Source organism: Archocentrus centrarchus, unplaced genomic scaffold (genome assembly GCF_007364275.1).
Source record: "Archocentrus centrarchus isolate MPI-CPG fArcCen1 unplaced genomic scaffold, fArcCen1 scaffold_40_ctg1, whole genome shotgun sequence".
Classification (NCBI taxonomy): Eukaryota; Metazoa; Chordata; class Actinopteri; order Cichliformes; family Cichlidae; genus Archocentrus; species Archocentrus centrarchus.
In genome coordinates, this window is record NW_022060266.1 from 1,750,198 (window position 1) to 1,778,049 (window position 27,852).

The 27,852-nt window shown below is 42.0% G+C and overlaps 1 protein-coding gene across 1 annotated transcript; it reads right to left on the reverse strand.

The window, feature by feature from the left end:
- Positions 1–1,291: 1,291 nt before the first annotated feature.
- On the reverse strand, positions 1,292–27,321 carry LOC115776882 (single-minded homolog 1-A-like). Its single transcript, XM_030724673.1, is given in 14 exon segments — positions 1,292–3,285; positions 7,423–7,837; positions 12,141–12,306; positions 17,170–17,317; positions 17,858–17,964; positions 18,270–18,284; positions 18,286–18,467; positions 20,280–20,365; positions 20,462–20,567; positions 20,648–20,692; positions 20,694–20,738; positions 22,758–22,783; positions 22,786–22,839; positions 27,147–27,321. Coding segments are annotated over 14 exon segments (2,277 nt in total). The 3' UTR covers positions 1,292–2,578.
- Between the last annotated feature and the right edge of the window lie 531 nt (positions 27,322–27,852).

A 27,852-nucleotide genomic window follows, 5' to 3' on the forward strand; every position in this document is an offset into this window, starting at 1 on the left:
GGCCTGGGAGAGTCAGCAGCCAGGCTGAATGAGGTAACTAAAGCAAACAGCAAGCTGGGCCTCATCGCTGACCTCCACATATCCACAAATCTACAGGCTTAATTGGACATCTTGCTGTATTGATTTCTATCATAGTTCTTTATTTGCCAATGCAGCCACACATAACCTGTGCAAATCTTAGTATGCTAACAACCAGAAAACATATCTGAACGTCACAAAGCAGAGTCAGTGCCATAGTGTTAACAACAGAAAATCATACAGCAAGCTACAGCAGTGTTACTTATTAAATCTCATCATAAAATCTGCCAGTCAAAATGAGAGTTCATCACATGTAAAATTTAAAGTGTTTTAATTTTCTTCTCTATAAAAAAAAAGCCCCAAATCTTAACTAACATTAATTTTGGAATGTTAAAAAAAAACATTTGCCTTCTGAATTAAAGTTATAATAACATGATAAACCCATGTGTGAATGTGAATTCATGCATCAAATGTTTAATGCTATTGCTGACCATGTGTGCCAGCTCTGAGCACCCCATACATTACAATGTTGTGATACATGTGAAACTTAAACTGTGAAAGCACAGAAAAACTACAAGTTCATGTATGTGAATTTGGAGCCTGTGATTCATAATCATGTATCCCACCAGTTTAAAGCCACAAATTTCTGAAGAAAAAAACTCTGAAAACTTTTTCTTACTTTGTTTCATCCACAAACTGCATGAGATCATTGTGTATGGTTGGCTCAGACTACAGAGCCCTTCAGCTAACAGGTTAACACATTAATGGGGTGGTGCAACAGTATGAATGAGGTGAAGAGTGATACTTTAGCATCTGTCCATTGTGGTGTGATTTTTGATAAACAAATTATTGGTATATTGTTTTCTTCAATGTATAGCAATGCCTCCTCAAAGGTCTCATGATAACATTGTGCAGTAAAGACAGAAGGAATATATAAATATATAAATTCAACAAATTTGTGTGTGAATTAATCACATTAAAACAGGAAACACTACTGTGCATGTCTGAATTTAAAGGAACTGATTTATTCCCTGAATGGTTGTCTATTTCTTTGGGATATGCTGTGCTTATAGTACCATATCCCAAAGACATGTAAACAAAAGAAAAACCAAAACATGATCCATGTTTGTGAAACAGTTTTTATTTGACCTTCTTTTACCATTTGCTTCAGTCAAAAACACACTGAATATACACGCAGTTAGACTGGATCTGATTGCAGCTATATTTCAAACTCAAACAAACATTTATATAATAAATATTGTTTTTGCCAATGTGCTTAAATGTGATGAGATCTTCTTTTTTGGAGCATATTTACAGTACACTATAAATAACATTAAGAAATTAAGCACATTTCAGGCTCTGACTAAACAAAAACCAAAAAATCAAACTGGTATAAATATAGGTTCATCTTAGGACCGAAGAGGACGCAAATAACCAAACTTGAATCTTGTTGTGCAAATATGTCCACATAACAGTAATTGCAGCAACAGTTGCTTCAGGGATCCACAAAGTGAATGATGCAATTTAGCTGACTGACCTGGCATCCAAACAAATTGCATATGGTCACCTCCATAAATCATCCTGAAATCACTCAACACTGGAGGAAATACGAGTGGGAAAAGATTCCACGTGTCCTGTGCATCCATTCAGGCAGACTTTAGTGTTTGCAACTCAAATATTTTCCCTCCACTATGATCCTGTGTCACCCAGTCAAACATGTGTCCACTGTCCTCACTGGACAATCAAATTCAACATGTGAACACGACAGGCATTAAATTCCTTCAAGTGAGCACAAAGTGAGTGGAAAACAACCATGTAGAGAATGGCTTTGCATATTAATCTGTGAAGTTTCAGATGAGTCTTTGCTCCAAGTCTCCCCTGCATCACTGACCCAACCTAGCCCTGTGACATCTCCTCACCAGTGGCATTAAAAACAAGGAGGACATGAATTCTATCTCTGATAGTGCAAAAGGCTACACAGTTCAATAACACCATACGAACAAATGAAACTGAGACAGAAACAGGATGTGATGCTAAAGCAAAATCAAAAGGAAAACTACTCCATCCATTTTCTATCCAGACAGAGATTACAGGCCCACTTGGTTTCTTGTGCCTGAACCAAGTTGGGATTCAAGTCAAGGGTTGGGTTCAGACTGCATTAAATCTAACTGTACTGCAATTTGACCATGGATGTAAGCCTGTGTGTAAATATGTCTGATACTCCAGTGGATATAAGCAGATTCAGATCACTGCTCATGAACGGCTCACGGCCTCATTTTGTAGGTCTAGTTTGTTGGTGTTCAGATAAGCTCAGAATATCTTTTAACTCTAAATTGTGAACCTGATTTTGGACCAGAGAAAAGCAAATAATTTGTATCAAAGTCTGCAACAAACTGGCATTAACTAAACAGGCGGTGTTTCAACTCTGTGAGCCAGGAGTTCCCTTTTTAAAATATGACATTTTAGAAAGCAACCAAATGAGATTTAACAGAATTCATTGGTATCATGGAAAAACTGACTACTGGATAAAAATGGCTCTCTACTGTGTGTCAGATAAGTGTTAACTTCCATTAGTAATAATGACAGAGGTGCCTTTGCGTCCCGTGGTCTGCTCTGCTGGTATGCGGAAGTGATCGTAGTGCGTGGGGCCGGTGCTGGTGGAGGTGCAGTAGCTCCGGAGGTTCTCTGAATCATACAGGTGCTCTAGAGCGTAGCCTGTTAGGGAATATGCTGAATGCTTGTCCAAGTAGGGCCGCGGGTGTGTGTGGGAGGGATAGAGGGCTGGGGCTGGCGTTGGGGAGCCTGAGCATGCCCCCGGCCGACCAAAAGCATGTAATTGCAAAGAAAAGGGGGGCAGTTCTGTCTGGAGGTAGTCTTTGGGCTTATTGAGACACTCAGAACCTGGACTGCTGAGCTTGGATTGAGGGTCTGGGCTAGGTGTGGGGCTGATTACCTGACTCAAACCTCGACACAACATGGTCTGTAAAGGCAGAGGCCCTTGAGTATACTCAGGCATAAAGCACGGCTCAGGTCCCTTGGGCAGCCGATTTGCTGGCCCCAGTGTGGTGTCCTGGGGGCCTTTGCGTAGCTGCAATCGACTTTCTTCTTCCTTGATTATCTGCTGCGTGGTTTGGATCAGCGTTTCAATCTTGCTGGGCTCCTGTGGGCTGCAGCGATAGTGATCAGCTCGGTGCCGGTCCCCTGAGTCACTGGCTGAGCCTCCATCTGGTGAGCTGACCACGCTATCCTCCTCCCAGTGGCTCCTACCTACAAGGGGATGCAGTGACAACAGTGCAGAGGAAACATGAATAAAAATTAGTTTTTTTTATTAAAGGTTGCTGTATTCTTCCAAGGGTTCCACTGAAATCTGTCAGGACCTTAAAATAAATAAATGAAATCTGGCAACACATAATGAAGCTGTTTACTGTAGTGACTGTCAAGGACTGAGACCACTACCAATCAACACCTGTAGTCTTACATCCAACACTAAAACTATTCAGACCTATGATACAGTCATGTGATAAGAAAAGTTCCCTTTCAGTTGATTCACTCAGTACAACACACACTATGTGGAATTCCATGTCCCCATGTGTCCTGGCTGAAGACACCTCTATTTGTTCCTTTAAGGCAGATGACCTGTGATGACATACCAGGCCCCGCCTCTGTCATCACAATCATCCCTCAGTTCTTACGCTCTTCTGCTAGCTAAGAACACCTCTACCAAGTCGGGCTGGCAAGCTACTGCCAGTTGTATCTGTTGTCTGCCAACTTGAGGTTAGCTTAACTTCCCCTATTGGTGTTAGCCACCACTGCTCAGCTGATGTGGGGCGGCTGTGACTCAGGAGGTACAGCAGATCATGTCGGAGCGGGCTGCTCCAGTCTGCATGCCAAAGTATCCTTGGGCAAGATACTGAACCCCAAGTTGCTCCTGATATTTTCATCGTAGTGTGAACGTGTGTGCAAATGTATAGATGTTCTTTCTACTTTGATGGGGAAACAATTGCTTGTGTGAATCCAAATGTGTCGTATAAAGCACTTTGAGTGCACAGAGTAGAAAAGCACTATATAAGAACTAGTCCATTACTATTTACTGTGTGTAGGCTGCCCACGGAGCAATAATTTTGTGTTTTCTGTGAAATATCTTTTGCTTTGAGTTTTGTTATGAATACCAAATCAAAATAAAGCAAAGATGAAATCTTCTTTTCACCCTTGTCCTCAGGGATGCAATTTCTCTTTGCATTACAAGGACCAGGTATGAGGTGTGCCCCGTCTACCTGGGGATTGTCCATGCTAGGAGATTGCTGACTCAACCCAAAGCTTGTTCATTTTGTTGCCAGCTTTGGTGATCAACCCTGGAAAGAGAGGTCATATTTGTGGAGAAAGTACTGGGAAAAACTCCTGTTGCATGGCATACTGTAACCCACTCCTCTCCTCTTTTCTCCAAGCCAAGGGACCCAGTTTCATCTGAAGTTGAGGAGTATTTGATATCATTTCTGTCACCACAACTAGCTGGGCTGACCACATGGAATATGTTGATGGGTTAGCCAAGTATAAGACAGAACCATGGGAGGCCAGCTACAGCCTGACCTAGCCCCTCACCAGGATGACAATAATGATGAGCAGGAGAGCCTGTCGTTGGCCCAGTGCGCCATCACTGCTGCACCAGCTAGCCAAGAAAGGATGTCTTTTTTGACCCCTGTTTTGCCATGCAGGGGAGAAGCTCCAGGTGGAGTGGCCCTCTCTTCAGAAACTGTTATGGTTCACAGCCTTTTTCCTAGTCCCAGAAGCAATTATGATCAAAAACCACCATACCTTACTGTATCTATCCATCAGTCCTCCAAGCTAGCTGTGGGATTGAGTGGAGAAGGACTCCGACAGCAGGGAGACCTTTCATCTGTTGCCTCCCAAGAGGTGCCACCTATTTCTGTTCAGGCTGTCAGTCCTAGAAGGTGTTCCACTTTCCTAACACAGTCTTCCAAACACAATACCCCAGTATGCAAAAATTTACTTTTGCTGTCTCACAGTTTGGGTGTATTAAATGTTCAAGTGACCACATTAACTGTTCACACCACCTGTCATTGTTGTGCTCCAATGATGGTTCCACCAACAAACTGTATTACTGTACATGTTCCCATGTTACAATCAATAAAGACTCCATATTGTTCTCAAGCAGCTGCAAATCTTCAGTCTGCAGGCCAAATAAACCAGGTCAGTCAGGTAATACCTTTCCACGCAGACAAAGTAGGGGCAACAACCCGTCATCTACAGCGCTGCATGTCAGCTGGCTAGCTGCTCACCTCCCTTGGTGGCTTACATGTGCCCCCTCTCTGTGGGTGGTGAGAACCATTGCTAAAGGTTACCGGTCACAGTTTCGGGCCAGGCCACCTTGTTTCCTCTCAGTAGCAAACATTATTGTGGGAGGCAAGGTGGTGGCAGTACTAAGGGAGGAAATAAACATACTGCTAAAGAAAAGAGCAGAGGCCAACAAAGGTTGGTACAGCCCATATTTTGTTGTTCCAAAAAAATGGGCAAAACTTATTCTCAACCTGCGAATATTAAAAAAAATTACTGTGAGCATACAAGTTCAATATGCTAACACTAACACAAGACAACTTTTGAAGGAAGTTGGCCCAGAAGATTGGTTTACAACAATCAGTCTAACAGATGTTTACTTTCATGTAGCTAAGCACCTGGATCACAGGCAGTTTTTAAGGTCTGCATTCAAAGGTGTAACCTAAATGATCTAAAGCACTAAGGCTTCATCCACTAGAGCAGACACCACCAATAGGTGGACCTCGGTCCAGATCCGGACCGAAATGATGTCTCAAGCGGACCCGAACCTAATACCAAAACAGAAATAACCACTTAATTAAAATCTTGTTGAGCGCTTTCGGGTTTACCGGCGCAGCTTTTACAGTCCTTACGGTAGTAGTGAAGCGTCCAAGGAAACCCACTGACCAATTGCATGCGAGTTTGGCTATACCACGTGATACCACCAAGCTGGTTCCTGCTGGCTGGTAAACTTTGTAACAAACAAGGTTATTATAGTTAACGAAAACGAACAAAATAATGAAAAGTGAAACTGAAAAAAACATTTTCATTAGCCGGCACCGCATATAAAACACCAGCACATGATCGCAAGGTAATTAACATACACAATCCAGCTACACATTGTGTACAGAGGCCGCAAAGCTAGCTCTCCGAGCAGCTCCAAAACAGAACCTGGATTTGAGCTTTGATTCCTTCAAAGAGTTCAGTTTGTTTTTGTCCAACATTCGCTGTGTTCTGATGTTCTGATGTTCTGCACTGACGCTGAAGTTTGTTGTAGAGTTTATACAGTTTTGGAGTTCATGTTTTTCTTTGTTTCTCCTTGTTGATGTTCACGTGTTTCCTTAATATTACACACATTAAACACATAATGCTGCTATTTTGTGAACAGTTGGTTGTTGAATGTTTTTAAATGGTATCTTTTGTCGAGTTATTACACAATAGTCACTCTGCACCTGACAAAGAATGAAAAACTAAAACTGACGAAAACTAAACTAAAACTAAGCATGAAACCAAATATAAAACTAACTAACTGAAAACTAACTATATATATATTACATTAAATAGTTGGACTTCCGGACCTTGGCCTCATGAAACTTTGTCTGACTGGACCTCTTTAAATTTTATTTGAATACCCCTGCACTAGAAGTTTGTATGCCTATAATTGGTGAGTTTGAGCAATGGTGCCAGGATCTTTTGGCATTCCTGCAGAAGACCTTTAACAGCCTTATCTCACAGCTCCTGCTGTGAGATAAGGCTGTTTCCTTTATACAATCAAAGTTTATTTGGCAGCTATATCTGCTTGTCATATTTGCTTTGACGGGGGTGGCGCCAGGTGCAAATCCTGTTACCATGCGTTTTGGGAAAGTGTTCCACTGGCTGAAGCTTGTGGTTAAGTCTGGCATGGAATTTGACTTTGGTGCTTGAGACCTTTTGCAGCCCCCCTTTTGAATCTATGATGTCTATAAATATGAAGTTTCTTTCATATAAGGCTGTGTTGCCTCTCATTTCAGCTTCTACAAAGTGAGTAGGTGACTTTCCTGCTTTATCTGTGCATCCTTCTTGCACACAGTTCTCTTCTGATGGCCTTGAGGTCATATTATGTCTGATTGCAGCATATTTACCCTAAGGTCATTCTTGCAGCTGAACCCTTATTGATCAAAGGTTGTACTTAGTTTTTCACACAACTACATTCCTTATTGTGCAATCGTGGTATCTATAGTATTTATCCTCTTACACAGTGAAAAAAAGCAGAACACATATTTGGAAACTGAAATCTTTACAGATGAAATCACCTTGTACAGGCCAAATATCACACAGTTCCATCTCTAAAGGCAAAATGGTCTTAGGCCTTACCGTGGTAGGTGTGTACGGCTGTGATGTGTGGCATGCTGCTGTCATATCCTTCATAGGTCTCCAAGGAGCTCTTGCTCAGAGGTATAATGGAGCGGGCAGTGTCCCACCATGTCTCCCTGCCTGGTGGAGGAGCTCCTAAAAAATATCGACCCGCCTCACATCGACCCCGCTCGCAACCCTGACCTTGACCATGTACACGAAAGTGTGTGTGGCTGTTGCTGGTGATGTGATGCTGGTCCTCTGGTGTGAGGCTGTAGCAAAGTGTGCGAGGATCTGAGAACTGCCTGTACACACAGGAGGCATCCACTCCTTCAGTCTGCTCCAGCAGCTGAGGGGAGGCTGAGTCTGTGAGGGGGCTGCTGCCCCATGGACTATCCTGTCCAGATTCTGATTGCTCTGTCTGGAAGCTAGAATACTGCAGCAAGAAATGGGTGGGGGGGTGTGGGGGGGTAGAAAGATTGCAACTGCTGATTCTGGATGTTCGATTATAACATTTTTATCCTGTATCTACCAAAATAAGCTAATGTCAAATACTCAATTTCAGTCAGAATTTCAATAAATTCCTTTAAAGTAATAATACTCTGCATGCATTGTTTTAATGTCACCATCAATACCATCACTTAAAAAAACAAAAATAAAACAGGAAACACTTGGTTCTAAGCATACAGTGTATCACAAAAGTGAGTACACCCCTCACATGTCTGCATATATTTAAGTATATCTTTTCATGGGACAACACTGACAAAATGACACTTTGACGCAATGTAGTCTGTGTGCAGCTTATATAACAGTGTAAATTTATTCTTCCCTCAAAATAACTCGATATACAGCCATTAATGTCTAATTAATGTCCGGCCCCGCCCCCTACTTCCAGTCCGTGAATTGATGTCAAAAATAACACACAATTTGGCCGTTTAAGTTACTTTTTTGACATTTCGTCTTCCCCTCCAATTATGAGGATTAAGCGAAATGTCAAAAGGCAGGAGAAAAGGAAGATGCGATCTAAGTTGTTAGACCTTGAGGGAATATCCAGGCGCAATAAAGTAAATGTTTGTGGTATTCCAGAAGATGAGAAAAAAGGGAGGCCAGTGGATTTCATTTCTAATCTTATCCCAGAGTTAATTGGGTCAGATAATTTACCCAAAACTGGTGACCATCAGGGGATTACAAAACTGCTAGCATCCCGATTGGCCAAAAATGTACAAACAATTATTCATCCAGATCAGACCAGATTTATCCCAGGTAGTCATTCCTTTTGGAACATCCGGAAAATATTAAATATTTTATATGTCGATCACAACAACAGTGAGGGGGCAGCAATATTATCTTTAGATGCCCACAAGGAGTTTGATATGTAGGATCTCTAAAGAGATTCAGCTTTGGGGATAAATTCCTGGAATGGGTTAGAATTTTGTATGCAAACCCAAAATCTTCAGTCCTCACTAATGGGGACAAATCTCGATCATACAAGATACAACACGGGGTCTGTCAGGGTGACCCACTGTCCCCTTTGCTTTTCAACACTGCACTTGAGCCCTTAGCTATAGGTGTTAGAACCCAGTCTTACATCAGGGGCATCATAGTGAGCAGTATAAAGACCCATGGGACTCTATATGCTGATGACCATTTGGTCTCTCTGTGTGAACCAATGGTCTCTGTCCCCAGCTTACTGAGCTACATGAATTACTTTAGTTATATGTCTGTGTAGGTTCTCAATCATCTAGGTCACAGTAGTCCAGTCGCCTTTTTTTCAAGCTCCAGAGACTACTTTAGTTATATTTTTGGCTACAATTGGGGGAATTTCTCATTAATGTACACTCAGCACCCCATCTTGACAGATAAAAAAAAAAAACAGAAATGTAGAAATTTTTGCAAATTTATTAACCCCTTAACTGGCAGCAAAAAAATCACCTGACAAAAACTACATAACGCCTTCTGGTTATTATTGGCTCTGAAAAACCCATTTCATAGCCTATTAATCGGCTGCGTCTGGTCCGCGGGCCGAATGAAGTGCATTTATATGGCAGGCTAGACCCGCCCATTTTGACTGACACCTCATTCGGCCAATAATGTTAAGAAATGGGTTTCCCAGAGCCAATAATACTCAGAGGGCGTCACGTAGCTTTGTCAGGTGATTTGGTGCAGCCAGTTACATGATTGGCCGAATGACGTGTCAATAAAAATGGGAGGGTCTAGCCTGCCATATAAAGGGACTACAAACGGCCCGTCACCGGGCCCTTGCCAGTTAAGGGGCTACACAAGAAAACTGAAATATCACATGGTCAGAAGTATTCTGACCTGTTGCTCAGTATTAAGTAGAAGCACCCTTTTGAGCTCGTACAGCCATGAGTCTTCTTGGGAATAATGCAACAAGTTTTCCACACCTGGATTTGGGGATCCTCTGCCATCCTTCCTTGCAGATCCTCTCCAGTCCCTCAGGTTGGATGGTGAACGTTGGTGGACGGCCATTTTCAGGTCTCTCCAGAGATGCTCAGTTGGGTTTAGGTCAGGGCTCTGGCTGGGCCAGTCAAGAATGGTCACAGAGTTGTTCTGAAGACACTCCTTTGTTATTTTAGCTGTGTGCTTAGGGTCATGGTCTTCATCTTTCCTTCAATTGCAACCAGTCGTCCTGTCCCTGCAGCTGAAAAACACCCCCACAGCATGATGCTGCCACCACCATGTTTCACTGTTTGGATTGTATTGGGCAGGTGATGAGCAGTGCCTGGTTTTCTCCACACATACCGCTTAGAATTAACTCCAAAAAGTTCAATCTTTGTCTCATCAGACCAGAGAATCTTATTTCTCATAGTCTGGGAGTCCTTCGTGTGTTTTTTGGCAAACTCTATGCGGGGTTTCACATGTCTGCACTGAGGAGAGGCTTCTGTCGGGCCACTCTGCCATGAAGCCCCGACTGGTGGAGGGCTGCAGTGATAGCTGACTGTGTGGAACTTTCTCCCATCTCCCTGCTGCATCTCTGGAGCTCAGCCACGGTGATCTTTGGGTTCTTCTTTACCTCTCTCACCAAGGCTCTTCTCCCACGATTGCTCAGTTTGGCTGGACGGCCAGGTCTAGCAAGAGTTCTGGTCGTCCCAAACTTCTTCCATTTAAGGATTATGGAGGCCACTGTGCTCTGAGGAACCTCGAGTGCTGCAGAAATTTCTTTGAAACCTTGGTCAGATCTGTGCCACAATTCTGTCTCTGAGCTCCTTCCTTCGACCTCATGATTCTCATTTGCTCTGACATGCACTGTGAGCTGTGAGGTCTTATATAGACAGGTGTGTGCCTTTCCTAATCAAGTCCAATCAGTTTAATTAAACACAGCTGGACTCCAATGAAGGAGTAGAACCATCTCAAGGAGGATCAGAAGAAACGGACAGCATGTGAGTTAAATATGAGTGTCACAGCAAAGGGTCTGAATACTTATGACCATGTGATATTTCAGTTTTTCTTTTTTAATACATTTGCAAAAATTTCTACATTTCTGTTTTTTCTGTCATGATGGGGTGCTGAGTGAACATTAATGAGAAATAAAATGAACTTTTTGATTTTAGCAAATGGCTGCAATGAAACAAAGAGTGAAAAATTTAAAGGGGTCTGAATACTTTCCGTAACCACTGTAGAGTAGATGCTATTAAAATGTGAGTTTGCCTAGAATTGTGTCTTCCAAAGCCTACCTTAAATATAAAGAGGTAATTCTTAAAAAAATGTGATTCTATCCTAATCAGTGCAATGAAATTTTACATTAAGGAATTTTCTCTGAATATTGTCTCAGATAAAATCTGCCTACAAGGTTCCTAGAGTCCTAGAGTCTCCAATTTACCATAATCATTCTTTTAAGCCCAGTCAGCTCGATGGAGTGTTTGAGGCCTGGAGAGGTAAAGGCATTGCGACTCTGGCAGATCTGTACACTGACAAATAGCTTGGCTCATTTTCACAACTCCATACCAAATATAGTCTTCCAAACTCGCAGTTTTTTCACTACCTCTAAATCAGAAACTGTCAGGGAGGAGTTATCCAGTTATGAAACTGCTTCAACTAGTTACCCTCTCGGCACTCTCTCTGGGCTCCATACACTTAATATCAGAGTTTGTTGACTATTTTTATATTTCAGTATCTTCAGTTTCTGTACAGGAAACTTGGGCCAAGGACTTAAACACAGAACTATCAGCTGAGTTTTGGGAAACAGTGAGTCAGTGAGTCAGTGTGTCAGTCAGTGCCTTGAGGCAACTGTTTGTCGTGATTTGGTGCTATATAAATATAAATACATTTTAACTGAATTGAATTTTTTGGTCTATGTCCTATCCTCCATATTTTTCTTAATGTCAGTACCGATGTGGTAATTGTGCAGTTTTCAGTGCTTTATGTATGTGATGTATGACTCTACCCTGGAAAAAAACAGTTCCAAGAAAACATTAAAAGCCCCAAAATACAATGACATTCAAATTAAACACATAAGCAATGCTCCTACTAAAATAAATTCTTTTGAAAATCTAAAAATCAATCAGGTTCTATCTAATTCACTGTCGTATGCTGCCTCCTCAAAATTAGCCAGAAAGAGAGCGACAATGCTAAATTTCCACCTTCCTACCAGGAAGCACTACATAAACATTTGTCTCAGCTACGTTTGAGACCACACTATCATGTGTTCACATCTCAGTCTCACAAAATGTAAGAGATCTGAAGCTAAACAATAGTCCAGCGAGACTTGAACTCCTCACCTGGATGTATGGCGAGAGCCTGGCTTTGGTCTTGGGCCGTGATACTCTGCTCTTGGGTGTTCTGCAGTTGTCCGTGAGGCTGCTTGTGCTGCTGCTGCTGTAAGGGAAAGAGGCCTTGGACGTGGCCTGGTCCAGAGAAAGCTGGAGACCTTTATATTCTGTCTCCCTAAAGACACACAAGAAGAAATGCCCAGAGGTGCAAATGAACACTTGTTGATGTTTTGCTATAGATTTCATATGGTGATGATGGTTACACAAGGAGTGTTTTCCATTTCATGTAAATGCTGTTTATTAAAGAATGCAAAGAGTTCATGTGTACCTGAGTTTTTGGCTTTTCTCTGGGTGCAAAAACTCAATATCTGTTTAGCAATTAGAGAGTCATCATGGTGCTCAAGAGGGCTAGCTTGTAGAGTGATGGTGTTTGTGTGTGTGACTGCTGGGAGGGGCTGGTGGTGCTGAGAGGACTGTCGCAGCATTTGGAATGCTTGTTTTACTAGAGGGATTGCAGCAAGGCCTTCAACAAACACTCCACAGAGGCAAAGCTGTCCAATCAAATACAATGGGAGATTAAAGGTTATATCTGGCTAAATCAGACCCATAGGGCAAGCTTGCATGTCCCACTACTGGGAAATGGGAATTGATTTCTCACTAAAGTGTTCTCAACATGGATGATGAATCAAGTTTGAGACAACAGAAAACCTACACACAGTTTACTTGAGACAAACAGTGATCTGTCCTCCGTCTCAGTCTCTGCACGCAAACACGAATTCAGACATACAGGCATGTCACAGTAGGAGGAGAATCCTAAAATGTCACATTTACTGAGCAGAAGATGATGGAAATGTGGAGCATAGGCCTGACATCCCAGACACGTCCTAGCTTTAAACCAGGTAAGATCTTTGATTTTTACAAGCTTAGGCAACAACATTTTGTTCAGTTCTCATGTTTGTGAAGTCACACTGGGTGGTAGTGTACAGAACTGCTACCACTGTGGTCACTTAAACAGTGCTGACGAGTGTGTGTAAACACACTGATTTATCAGACAGCAGAACTGCTGTGAGAGTCCCGTGAAAAAAAACGTGGTTACAGCCATTCAAAGGATTCCTAAATTACTGTCAGGCTGTGGTATTAGATGCAGAGGTTATCAGAGCTAAATACACAGTGGGAGTTCACATGCAGGTGAAGCACCCTCACCTGCACCATCACCTGTGTTACCCATGGCTGTATACACCAAAGCTACTGGGTAAACCAGCTCTGCTCCTGATAACTGAACGCTCCACAAAAGCCTCCCTCCTGCTTATCTCTCTCTTTTGTTGTGTGTTACGTGAAGAAAAAGAAAAAAAAAAAGCAGTCAGCCTCATTTCCACCATCACTTCATTCCACAGCAAAAATATATTAAAAGAAGGACAGGAGGAGGAGTGAGGCTTATGAGGTTTCATTCCCTTCACAGCAAGCTTGAGGCCATAAATGCTCATCAAATTTACAAGATATCAATTAAAAGGCCATAAAGAGAAAGCTGCTGTGGATTTGATGTAGGAGGTGGAGCAAATGTGTGTCAAGCTGTTCTTTTCTTGTGAATGTAGTTAGTCATGCTGCTTAATGGAGGGTTTTATAGGGTGTATTCATTCATGTGCTCTCTTGTATATCTGTGAAATGCATGCATCATAGCTGAAAGAATACTCGGGCAAATAAATGATATCTTTCATTTACTGATAAAGAGCGTGGCTCACGTAGGTAGAATCTCAGCAGTGATTACAGTTTAATTTTGTTGGAAAGGAGGATGTTTCTGAACTGGTGTCCAGGATAAAGAGCCAGCAAATGTAAGCCTTAGTTCAGCTGCTTCTCTTTACACGCCGCCAGTCTTAGATAAACTGTGTCAGGACACAAAGTGTTGGCTGCAGGTAACAGCCGACGTATAAGCACACTTAGCAAACTGAGCAACAAAAGACTCAGACATTCTGACATAACTAGCACACAAGAAAGCTGATAGCACAGGAATGTGTCTGCCATCAGAAGCAGAAGAAGAAAGAAAGAAATCCTTTGTTTCAATCTCACAATCATAAATAAAAAACTGACAGGGACAAACTCCTGATAGGCTGTCAGATTCTGAAAACCAGGCTTTAACAAACATATGTCAGATTTCCAATTAACCTCCAGTTAATTGCTTCACAGCAACTGTTTGTATAAATCTCCAGCACCAATACTCATTATCTTATCAAAGCACAGAAAGACAGCACAGCAGATTTGTGAGGCAGCTCACTGCCCCGGACCTGCAGCAGGTATTCAAAGACACATCTGTCATTTTACACCACCTGCTACGTGGAAATATGTCTACAACACTGAGCCGTGTTACCCTGATGTGTGTGCAATAGTTTTTGGACAACAGTGGAGCTCTTTACCACAGAGTAAGATGTTACCTTGGATACAAAGTGGACTAGAATAGATTTAGACTTGTACTAGAACAGATGGGTGGGACTGTAACCCCTGCTTTATATCGTTAAACAAGTTGTCACAATGCATTTCAGAACATGCCAGGAAGTCACAGAAAAGGAATGCAGTGAGTAGTGTAACAAATTACTTTCTCCAGGGAGTAATTAAGTACTTTAAAAAATAATACATATAATACATTACAGGAGCACAAGTGGAAGTTAAGGCTTTAATGCAGGTTATTCCAAACAACAGAATAAGGACCATCACCACCAGGTGTTTCAGCTACATACAGAGGAGACACTCTCTTTAATTATTACTTTCAGTAGAGACTGAGTAGAAAAATAGAGCACAATTCATCTCTTCTTGTTTGCATTCCCTGACCGCTGCAGACAGCTAAACTTTGACCCGTGCACAGTCTCTGTTCTCTCTGTCCTTTTGGAGATGCTTCGATTTCAGAAAGCTCAGAGGCCACTGAGGTAATGCCAGCCTCCCAAACTGTGCAGTGTACTGTAGCTATTTATGATGTCATTTCTGGGACAGCCTGTCATCTTTATTAGTTTTAGCATAACAGATCATTTTTCTGCATGTTCAAAAAAAATCTATTCACATAATGCAGACATTTAAATCTCTGTTCTTACAAAAACAAAATTCACCTTAAACTAATTTGTTATATTGTTAGAATGCATCAGAATGAGTCCTGATAGGTATGATATGGTATGAGCAGCACAGCGGAGTGTTTGTGTGTGAAAGGATGTGGTCAGGAGTGAGAGAAATTAAAGGAAAGAAACAAGTGACATTAAGTGTTTTAGCGAGCTTTGAGCCACAGTGTCACCAGAACAGCTTCAGTTCTCTTTGGCACTGATTCCCTAACTCTGGAAGTCTTCCAGCAGATATTCCTACTGTTTACTGGTTTAATGATGCTTCAGTCTGAGAAACAAGGTACCATAAAACCAGTGTACAAAGGTACTTTAAAGAGTGTCATGGTAGGTAGTGACAAGTTGTTGTACACTTAAAGGTACAGTAACGCACTTTATTTTCTGACTGGAGAGCACTGTCTTCCATGTGTCCTATAGGTGTACATTAGACTGAGATATAGTGAAACAGAATCAGTCGCGTCTTGTCATCCTGGAAGAGAGCACTCCTAACAGTACAGAAATCGTATTCTTCCTTACAGGATACATAAACTGTGTAATAATCTGCACTGATCCTGCCCTCTAAGGTGGCAAGTGGGTTACAATGCCAATAAGATGCCTTCCACAGCATAACCGATCCTCCAGATCCTGACACTGTAGGGGTCAGGTTTTTTGACATGGTACAAGCCACAAAGGTGTGCTTTGAGTGCTCAGAGTAGTAAGACACCATATTTGTGTGCAGTGGTTTAATGGTTAGCACTGTGGCCTCACAGCAAGGTACTTCAGCTTCCTCCCAAAGACATACATGTTAGGTTAACTGGTGATTCACTGTTCTTGCTGACTGACACACTGACTCACTGACTGACTGACTGACTGACTGACTGTTCTTGCTGACTGACACACTGACTCACTGACTGACTGACTGACTGACTGACTGTTCTTGCTGACTGACACACTGACTGACTGACTGACTGACTGTTCTTGCTGACTGACACACTGACTCACTGACTGACTGTTCTTGCTGACTGACACACTGACTGACTGACTGACAGACACACTGACTGACACACTGACTGACTGACTGTTCTTGCTGACTGACACACTGACTGACTGACTGACTGACTGACTGACACACTGACTGACAGACTGTTCTTGCTGACTGACACACTGACTGACTGACTGACTCACTGACTGACACACTGACTGACTGACTGTTCTTGCTGACTGACACACTGACTGACTGACTGACTGTTCTTGCTGACTGACTGACTGACAGACACACTGACTGACACACTGACTGACTGACACACTGACTGACTGTTCTTGCTGACTGACACATTGACTGACTGACTGACACACTGACTGACTCACTGACACACTGACAGACTCACTGACACACTGACAGACTGACACACTGACTGACTGACTGTTCTTGCTGACTGACACACTGACTGACTGACTGACTCACTGACACACTGACAGACTGACACACTGACTGACTGACTGTTCTTGCTGACTGACACACTGACTGACTGACTGACTCACTGACACACTGACTGACTCACTGACACACTGACTTGCTGACTGACTGAAAATGTACTGAGATGACAATCTCAGTCAGCTGAGGAACAGGTGTCCTTTTTCTTATACTAATTCATGAGCATCACAGTCATTAAATATGTGCTGCCAACCACAGTTCACTGATGTCTTTTCCAGTTGAGTTGACCATCCCTTAGCTCTATCTATTTTTCATACATCTTCATACTAACATACCACATGACATCAGTGGATGATATTGTGGCCTACCAATTGGTTTTTGTGTGATCTTTGGGAAATTAATGGCAGCAACATCAGATATAGCCTTAATGTTTTTAATTGGTATTTTTTGTCCAGCAAACCTTCAGCGTATCAGTATGTTGGTCAGATGTATCACAGATGGATGTTTAGGAGTTGCAGCAGAGACTCACGTGAGAACATAGTTGACACTGACGATGCAGTGAGGTCGGGATGAGCGGCTGTTGTGGACAATGGTTGCATAACTCTGAACCCAGACCCAGCCGCCGTGTTTGGCCAAGAAACGGTAGTACTTTGTAGTGACCTGACCTTTGACCAGCACTGCAAGACCAAGAGGCAAAAGAAAATAAGAGCAAGTTATTACTGTGAGAAAAATTCAAACAAATTATAGCATATACCAAATTATATTAGCATGTTCTAATCATAGTAGTATAGCACTGAGTTGAATGAAGATAATTGTGTAACTAAAAACCAGTGTGTATTTAATTGTGTGTTATTGTGCACAGGGGGCAGCACAGTGGTGGGGTGGTTAGCATTGTTTTCTCACAGCAAGAAGGTCGTGGATTACAATCTACCATCTATGTGGAGTTTGCATGTTCTCCGTGTGTCTGTGTGGTTCTCTGCAGGTACTCCAGTTTCCACCCACAGTTTCAAAGACATGGAGTTAGTGGGGTTAAGTTACCTGGTGATCCCCATTCCCCATTAATGCATTTATGGAATTTCTGTTCATTGGTACTGTAACATTACTGATAATATAACACAATAACAAATTACACCGTGACATAGTGTGTGTGTGTCTGTGTGTGTGTGTGTGTGTGTGTGGTGTGTGTGTGTGTGTGTGTGTGTGTGTGTCTAACTCACACAAATGATGAGCACAGCGGAGGTGGAAGGAGTCACAGCTGTGGACATGATGATAGAGAGTCTTCTCAATTAGATCCTGAGGCTCATAGCCTGTCAGCTCTGCAACCCTGGAGCACACAGTTTAACATCAGATTTAACCAGAACTGTGCTAGCCCTAACTCTGGACTAGGTCCTCACCATAAACTGTAAGAATTTTCACTACATATGCAGATTTATGTCCCCACAACATAACTAAAACAAGCACTGCACACACACATTCTCAGGGGTAATTCAGGCTTCCTGCATGTATACAAGCCCACACCAAAATATGTATCAAGCAAATACTGTCACACCCACACAGTTGCATCCATACACACACACATATTCACTGTGAGCAGGCAGCTGCAGACCTCTGTGCTGTAAGTTAACGTACCGTGAGTCGAGGAATTAGTTTCATGTCCAGACTGGCTCTGAACATGAACATGTTGCTGTGCAGTTTGATCTCAGTGACGGCGCTCGGCGGCAGCGAGTGCCCGACAGCCACCAGCCCGACGTTCTGATAACAGCCGTCAAATGGAGACATGTCCAGGCTGTACTGCCGGATCTTCAGGTAGCCACTACAATGGATCACCTGGGCCAGGAGTTCACAGGTGGACACAGAAGGTAAAAAGATCAATCCAGACATGTTCCAGCAGCCCTTTAGTGCTATATCAGAGTAAGGCTGCATGTTGGCTGAAATGTTATCATGTTCATACAGAGAAAACACGAGCACGGGAATCAGATGATTTATATCAAGTGCAGTTAATTAAACCTTTTAAGCTCAGGAGCCATTTAATGGTTGTTACCATGCTTTCAACCATATCGCAGCAGAACTCCATCAGTGAAGAATATCTGTTGTCAGACTGTGAGTAGGGTCAACAGCTGAGGTTCCTCAGTAACTGCTGTGTCCACAGTCACATTTCTCCAAGACTTTACCACGAAGTTGTGTTTTCACTGAACAGCCGATATGTGAGTAACTACAGAACGTGGTGTAAATGCTGTTTGCTCTCACAACAGTGCCATGAAGCACTAACACATGCTTGTACTTCATTGGCACCGTTGTCAGCTTGTTGGCATGGCTGATGCACAGCAAACAGTGTTGCTGCTGAAGTCAGCCCTATGTCAGCCATATGTATAATTGAAGGAGTTTCAAAAAAGATAAAATGAAGGAACAAGTTTCACAGTAGGCACAATCTGACAAAAAAAAAGACTGGCAGCATTAGCCACAGTTGCATTAGCAGGTTCCTGCAGTGAGAGCTGAATATGTAAACCCAACTGCTTTATGACATATTGTTTCAGTGGTTACCAGCTGCACTGCTGGCTGTTTGGAAGTAGCCTGTCTTTGAGCCCAGTTTTACTACACATACTTGACATGGGTAAACTGTCCATATTTGGTGACTTATTTTAGAAATTTTTATGTTTAGATTTTTTTTTCATTTGTCCAAAAAAGCAACAAAGTTTGTGACTGATTCACTAGTGACCAATCCTGTTTCTTTTTGTTGCTGTTGTTCAGGTTCAGTCCTGGCTGGCTCTTCCAGTACTGTGTTTCCCCACTGCGTGGCTTGTTGGCCAGGTCGGTGTTGTGGCAGTCCTCAGAAACCCTGAGCCACCTCGGTGATGACTTTCTTGCAGGGTGTTTGGGCTGGAAAGCACAATAAGGAGTCCAAATGCTAACTGCTCTCCAAGACGTTATATTCCAGAACTTAATGGAGAAACAGCTGGTTATTGCTTCACTCTTTATTGATCACAAAGTGGGCCTATTTATATGTAAAGTGGACGTAACATCTCGCACATGGAAAAATGTCATCATTCTTTCGAGAACACCTATGTGGGCGCCTATGGGCAGTGCACATGAAAGGTACCAGCTCTTTATTTTGAATCTGTTTGGACGACTTTAAAATTGCACTTCTTTGTGACCTTCTTTGTAGGGCTAGGCTGCTGGGGGGTTCCCATGATGCACTGTTTCTTTTCATTCACCTCTTTTTACTCTGTTTGTACCCCACTCTGTATTTACATTAGTTATTATTAATCTCTGTCTCTCTCCCCTCTCAGCAGATGACCCCCCCCTCCCTGAGCCTGGTTCTGCTGGAGGTTTCTTCCTGTTAAAAGGGAGTTTTTCCTTTCCACTGTCACCAAGTGCTGCTCATAGGGGGTCATTTTGACTGCTGGGTTTTCTCTGTATTATTGTAGGGTCTTTACCCACAATATAAAGCACCTTGAGGTGACTGTTTGTTGTGATTTGGTGCTATATAAAAGAAAATTGAACTGACCTCAGTGTGTCTAAATATTATTTTCCATAAGGTCTCTGTTTTTAGCTTTGATAAGGTTTTTATTTTCTCAGATTTAAAGAGGGCATTGTTCAGATCGCTGTGTTCAGACCAGTGGAGCAGCACTCTCCCTCTACCTTGTAACCTCCACAGGTAAGACCGGCATTTCTTTTAGCAAGGACACACTTCATTCTCAGAAAGAAGGAACGCTCCATCTCATACTCTGCAGAGACATAAAAACATGCAAAAACTCAAGTCATTTATGCTGCATTGTGCGTCTGTGTCACATGCAGAATGGCATACCTGGGTGGCTGATTACCTTGAACAAAGTGGGAGTGGTAAGGCTGGTGTGCTGTGAGGACAGCTGTCATTTCATCATGGTCTGCTGGTGATTATTCATAGATGCTATTTCCTGTCAACTCTACCTGTTGAAATGAACATTCAGCTCACAACTGTGACACATCAGGCCCAGAGGAGGAGGGGCACATTAGGTTTGTCAACCAACCTGCGACAGGCCCAAGTGGACTGATGCTGTTTCTGATATGTACAATGATTTTCCCATCTGGAGCGACCACAAAAATGAAGCCATCTAACGTCTGAAAGAAAAAAACAGTTGTTACATTAGTTACAAAGACACTTCTCTCTGTAACTACATCAGTGTTACCACCTTAAAAAACCTTTCTATATGAACTTGCACATTATAGTCTTATTAAAACTTCTTTCTTTAAAATAATACTTTAAAGAAAGAAATGCATTAAAAGCAAAAACCTGAAAATAAAGCATGTAGTTTCTCAGAAAATCCCAGACTCAGCTATTTGCTTTATTTTGATGAAACTTCTCTTCAAATTACTTTGAGTCTTCAAACATATTTTGCTGTAGTGCTGCCTGTTTGCTTGAATAATCAGGCCCCCATCTTATCTCAAAGACCTCATAGTCCCCATATCACCCCAACAGAGCACTTCTCTCTCAGACTGCTGGCTTACTTGTGTTCCTAGGATACTTAAGAGTAGAATGGGAGGCAGAGCCTTCAGCTTTCAGGCGCCTCTTCTGTGGAACCAGCTTCCAGCTTGGATTCAGGAGACAGACACCCTCTCTATTTTTAAGATTAGGCCTTAAAACTTTCCTTTATGATAAAGCTTATAGTTAGGGCTGGATCCAGGTGACCCTGAACCATCGCTTAGTTATGCTGCTATAGGCCTAGTCTGCTGGGGGGGTTCACATAATGCACTGTTTCTTCTCATTCACCTTATTTACTTGTTTATACTCCACTCTGCATTAATCATTAATTGATATTAATCTCTGGCTCTCTTCCACAGCATGTCTTTCTCTCCCCTCAGCCCCCCATCAGCATGACCGACCCCCCCTCCCTGAGCCTGGTTCTGCTGGAGGTTTTCTCCTGTTAAAAGGGAGTTTTTCCTTCCCACTGTCCACCAAGTGCTGCTCATAGGGGGTCCGTTTTGACTGTTGGGTTTTTCTCTGTATTATTGTAGGGTCTTACCCACAATACAAAGCGCCTTGAGGCGACAGTTTGTGTGATTTGGCTGCTATATAAATAAAATTGAATTGAATTGAATTGAATTGTTTGCTGTCTGTGGCTTCACATCATGACACAAATGACAAAGATTGTTTCATGGAAGTAGGAAACACAGGCCTTCCTTTACACTCATGACAAAGGTATTCAGTGCCTCTCTGCCTTCTTTCTTCTTTCAGTCTACATTAGTTAGCTTGTTATGTGGCAAGTGGAGTGTGTGTTTGCTTGGCTGAACCTAAGGTAATGCATGGTGCAGATTGAAAGTGGTGACTAGCGTGCTTTGAATTCTACACATGTACATTAACCCTGAGCACCATGAGGTCCCCATGCAGCTCAAAACCGATGCAGTGCAATGAGAATCAATATAGTTGTTGACTTTGTGTTAAAATGCTTTTACAGAGGTATTGATTCTACTGTATGGCCATGATGGAAGCAATCATTTGGACTGCTTTTTGGAAAGCCATTCCTTATATTATTATATTTTGCAATACATTATTTTAAAAGCTGTTTCCAATATTTTCTCCATTCAGTTCTGTTCAGCTAAATGAAGTTTACCTACTAGCATAGCAAATAAGTAGAAAAATGTGTAGGTATTAGTAACATGAATATGGCAGCACTGGTCAGCACACAGCACTCTCTTTCAAAGCAGCAATCATATGTTGTCATGAAAACATGGGAGCTGTGACTAGCATGCCTGATCGGGGCTAGCTAACCTCTGCTGGGTTTCAAGGGCAGCCTGCAGCCATGCAGCCCAGCTCCATTGTGTTACTGCTGCTGTGAGAGGGGCTGCAGGCTCTGTGCGTGACCACCATGTGTTCAGCTCATTTCACTCGGGAAAGCACCAGAATGAAGGCGGCAGGAGGCATATTGGCAGCAGCTCCTACACCAGCACCAAAGTCTCCATAGTCTGGCTCAATTATTATTATCCCTTTGTGTACTTCAAAGGGATAATAATAATAATAATAATAATAATAATAATAATAATAATAATAATAATAATAATAATAATAATAATATTATTATTATTATCCCCTTTGAAGTACACATGCAGTTGCTTTTAAAGTATTAGTACTATGGTGAGTACCTGTAAGAGATGGGAGCCTAATTCCTGCCGAGTCCATCCAGAGAGCTGCTGCGGCTAACATGACCCCAGGACCTCCCCAGGCCTGCAAAACAAGTCAGCACAGAGAGGGAAAAATGCAACCTCACCAACAACATCCTGTTTTAAACTGAAAATCAAATACTTGGCCTCTGTACCATATAAACAGCACAACTCCTCCTTCTTTCAGTAGTATTACTGAGATAATACAGGTAACAACAAAATCTGCACAATTAGCCTGTGATCCCTGGACTTCATTTTTAAAACAGTGCATCATGTAACAGTAAGCATATTAAAAACAAATAGAACAGACTTCTACTGACACACACACGCATGTGTGTTTGTGTGTGTGTGTAATATATATATATATATAATATATATATTATATATATATATATATATATCTATATATATATATATTTATATATCTCTTCTATTATATATATATCTATATATATCTATATACCCTGAAATGACATTGGACTGCACAAGCTCCTGAACCGAAAATCATTCCAGTTTTAAGTCCAAGTGTTAAGGCCCACGAGTTTGTGGCCTGTTAGCTCTAAAAAAAAAAAAATAAATATTAGCGAAGCAAAAAATAAGGTGCTGACTTTATTACATGTAGTAAGGAGAAATGCCTCCCTGGACCCTCAGCGCAGAAGCGGGCAGAGTGAACGGGAGCCTCGCAGCAGCAGCGGAGCGCATTTAAATGCAAATCCCGCTCTGCAGAGTAAACAGGCGCGTGCAGCGATCAGAGGCACCGCGCCTCCGCCGCTTCATGTGGAGCCAATATGACTTCGCGTTGCATAACAAGACACAATCAAATTACAGCCCAAATACCCAAGTGCCAAAAAGGAAACACAACTTCCACTCCATGAGCAATACAGTAAAAAGCTGGTTTTCAATTAATTTAGGCGACTGCAGCGTTTGACAGTAACAGAGCTCAGCGCGCTGTGAGGAAACATATGGACGGACTCTGCTCCAGTGACTGAATGCTTGGGAAAGCGGCTTCTTATCCCATTATTAGCGGCGGTTTACACAACAAAAACTATTTAAAAACCATGTCAAATATTTTTTCGCAAGAAACGGACCCAAAGGCCTGCCTCCAGAAACGAAACGAAACGAAATATTTACGGATTTATTTAAAAGACGGTTAGTGGCTCTTGATCAGAAGGACGTGTTGTACAGGAAGCCACTGTAACAACGCGGTTTAAGGTCAGTGTGCACAGCGGGCAGCGACTGTTTCACCGTGTACGGAACGATCACCGAGGCGCCAACTCCGCCGCAGCCCGGGCTGTTAAACAGGCCTGTCAGCATGGGATTATTCCAGGTCTGCGCCCTGGAGCTCAGCCTGTGGATGAAACCGCGACTCGGAACCAAGTTTGTCTCAGAGTCCTGCTTACTTACTTTTGTTTGTTTGTTTGTTTACAGTTGTTTTAAACGGGACTTGCTTGAGTGGGGAATCTCTTATTATTAGAGCCTCCAGGCCGTTTCCCCTTTGTTGTTGTTGTTTCTTTTGGCTAGCATTTCAAAAAGAGGCAGATTTATCGGCAATAATACCCGAAAGTATCAAGACATTAGATCATACACTCAACCGTGTCATGTTTCCTACAAAACAAAGAAAAAGTCACCTATAATATATATATATATATATATATATTATAATATATATATATATATATATAAATATATATATATATATTTGTCTCGCTTGTTTTTTGAATGTAAGGACCTCCAACCGCGGCTCTGATTCTCCGTGTTGAGTCCATATTTTATAAATACAAAGTACTGACAAATCAAATTAGGTAAAAAAAAAACAAAAAGATTTTGAAGACATGTCACCGAATTTAAGAAAACAAACAAACAAAAAACAAGATATTTTAATTTAAAATAAGCGTCGGGCACTGAGAGCATTAAAAATAGTTCCCATATCAGGAAGTGATTTCATGTTACACATTTCAACAATTAATCAGTCAGAAACAAATATTTAAGCCCAACCTCAGTGTTATTTATTACAACAATTACTGGATGGTAGTAAGAGTGATAACAAGAATGCACTTCTAGAGTTTTTGTAGCAGTGAATTCATCTGTTAAATCAGCCAATCAGAGTCAAGTAAACAAACAACAAAACTAATAAATAATATGAGCCTTTAAATACTGGGCCTCATGTTGAGGAGAATGGGAGAGCGTTATTATCCTTAGAACATGCTTTTATTTGACGCTTTTATTTTTAAACCCATACATATGCTAATTAAATGGAAACAGTTAAGTATTATATAAAATATGAAACAGGAAAACCAATTCATTTCCTTTAGCAAAGATAGCATAAATATGAAGAAAGGTGATTTTTTTTTTTTTTTTTATGGGACCATAAAATTCCATCATTTGAGCGGATATCGGTGATGTGTTGTGTCATGTAATTTAACCCAGATGGATAACATAGCTGAGGTCAAAGGTTATGCTATCACTCAGTGCCATAAATAAAAGAGACCCATTCAAGTCACATTAATAATTTTTTAAATAAATAAACTTAAAAGAAAAAACTTCCAGGCTCTCCTCTCACGCTCGGGCTCCTTCCTTGTATGTGGGAGTCCTCGGAGTAAAATAGGAGAAGCCTGGCTGAAGAGCTCCGGCCTTTAAAACAGCGCAGCTCATTTAATGTGGAGACCAGGAGAGTAACAGCCTGCTGCCTGCTCCGTCCCTTCACGCACTCAGATCTTGCAGGCATGCTCGTGTTTGCCACACAGCGCTGGGCATCAGGCAGACATCTTCCACACGTGCAGGATGTGCAGAATGGAAGTGACTGTGAGACCGTCCTGAAAGTTTATTCATGCAACACGCAGCCATGTGCTGCACATGTGGCCTTGGAAATACTGAGACCTCATCTCAGCAGAATAGAAAGAGTGAGCCATCCTCACTGAGAGATCTGACTCTGGTCTCCTGTGGGGGACATTTGTAACCATCCACTTGTTGCATTAGAGGTGTGAAAATGAATACAAAGTAGTTCTGAGAGATCATTTTTAACCTGACTGGACTGTATTCTTCCAGGGTCACAGGGCCTTCATCCATAGGGATAGGGGGGATCATTGGATGGTTTGGGGCTGAAAAAGAGTCACATGCTGATGTCTTCACAGCCACCAGATCTCAGCCATCCTTGGATCAGCATGTTAGAGAGCGCTCTATATCACCATCATCAAAACCAAATGAGGGACAGTGATGTTCATCCCTCCAGCAGAGCTTCAGGAATTTGGAGAATCTGTGTCAAACTGCACTGAGGCAACAATCATGGGAACCCCACGGCTGGATTCTTTTTTCTTTTCTTTTCTTTTTTTCTTTTGTCACCCCGACTTTATAATAACGAGGTTACCGATAGTACAGTATAGTACTGAATGCACTCCCCTTAGAAAATCATGCCTGTCTCCCCTCTTCTGACTGTGATTCTGCTTATGATTAATAGAGCCTAATTTCCCGGCAGAGGTATCAGGGTCATGGAAACAGTTTGAAGCCTCTCAGTTTGTAACAAACTGACAAAGTCCATGTTTCATTTGTCCCTCCAGATTCTTCATCGCTGCACCTTTAACGCACATCACCCCCGTTACTCTTACAAGGAGCTCCATATGTTGAGGAATCGGAACGTGCTCATCATACTAATAAGCAGGCTCTGCAGCAGTGAGGCAGGATGGAGGCTCATCCGGCTGATCTGCAGCTAGGGGCCGCGGGGGTACCCAGGGAGAAACAACATCACCCACACGGGAGTCCGCATCTGCTGCCGACTGCATTTCGACTAAATGCCATTTTTTCATGATCAGAATATTTAAAGTTCACCGTCATTAGAATTCATTGAAAGTCCAAGTAAAGACAAAAAAAAATAAACTATATTTCTGAAAAATAAACTATATTTCTGTTTAAAAAATATACTATAATTTGTATTAAAATAAAAGTATAATGGCAAATTAATTTGTTCTGTTTATCTGGCGCATGTTTAAATTTAAACACAAGAAAAAAGCAGTTTCCCAGCAGAAAGTGCAATTTACTTTAAAAAATGGACATAAAAAATTAAAAATTACAAACTTGAAAATTATGTTTATTTTAAGTATATATATATATTTTTTTTAAATCTATTAGAAAAGAAAACATTAAATAAAAATACGCCTACAAAAAGAAAGAACGCAAACGCCGCACCGCTAAAATTAAATGTTATTCTTGTTATTTCTATTTGCTAAAGGTTTAAAAACAATAATCACGATTTAAAGCGATAAAAGAATGAGTGCTTACCGCATTTATTTCTCAGAAATGTGAATCTTAAACAGAGGTATCTAACTTATTCATAATGTAGTTACATTCGTGCTCCCTTGCTTAGTGTGTAGCGCCTACCTTCAGGGAACACCACTCTCATCTTCAGGTAGCTTGTTGTCAGCCGGATGATGGAGGCTTTGTCCAGCTGGGAGGTGATGGCGGAGGGCAGCGGCAGCAGCTTGGCCAGTTCATAAAACTCACTGTTTTCCTTTTCCCGTCGCGTCCGGGCCGCATTTTTAGACTTCTCCTTCATGTTTCCGTTCTCCCGTGTGTGTCCCCGAGCACGAGTCCGCTCCGCTCTGAGTCAGGCTGCGGTCAGTACCTATCCAGGTGTCTCATAGCGCGCTCGTGTCGCCAAACATGAAGTAGATTTCTCCTTCCGCGCGGCCTAAAATTCACAGCTGCAGCTGGCGCACGAGCCCCCTCCCATATTTCCAGGTTTATCGGGAGCTGACGACAAACGGGACGCGGCTTATTCCTGGATGTGTGACGATTAAAGCTGCGTTTCGTTCAGCCGAGCAGAGGCTCGGACTTGGGCCCATCATAGCTGGGATTAAACCACTGGAGACAGAAGGCCCCTGGAAGATTAGAAACACATTAAAATACATTTAAAAAATTAAAAATAATAAATCAGCAGACAGAATTAATTTTACTCGCACTGGTGTGATCTACCGCCCGTTGTCTATCCATAAAAACAGCTTTCCGAGTCGCTAGAACCCCAAACTAGTATGAAAAGTCATTTGAATCGTTTCCATAAATGTAGCGTCTGCATTTTAATGTAGCT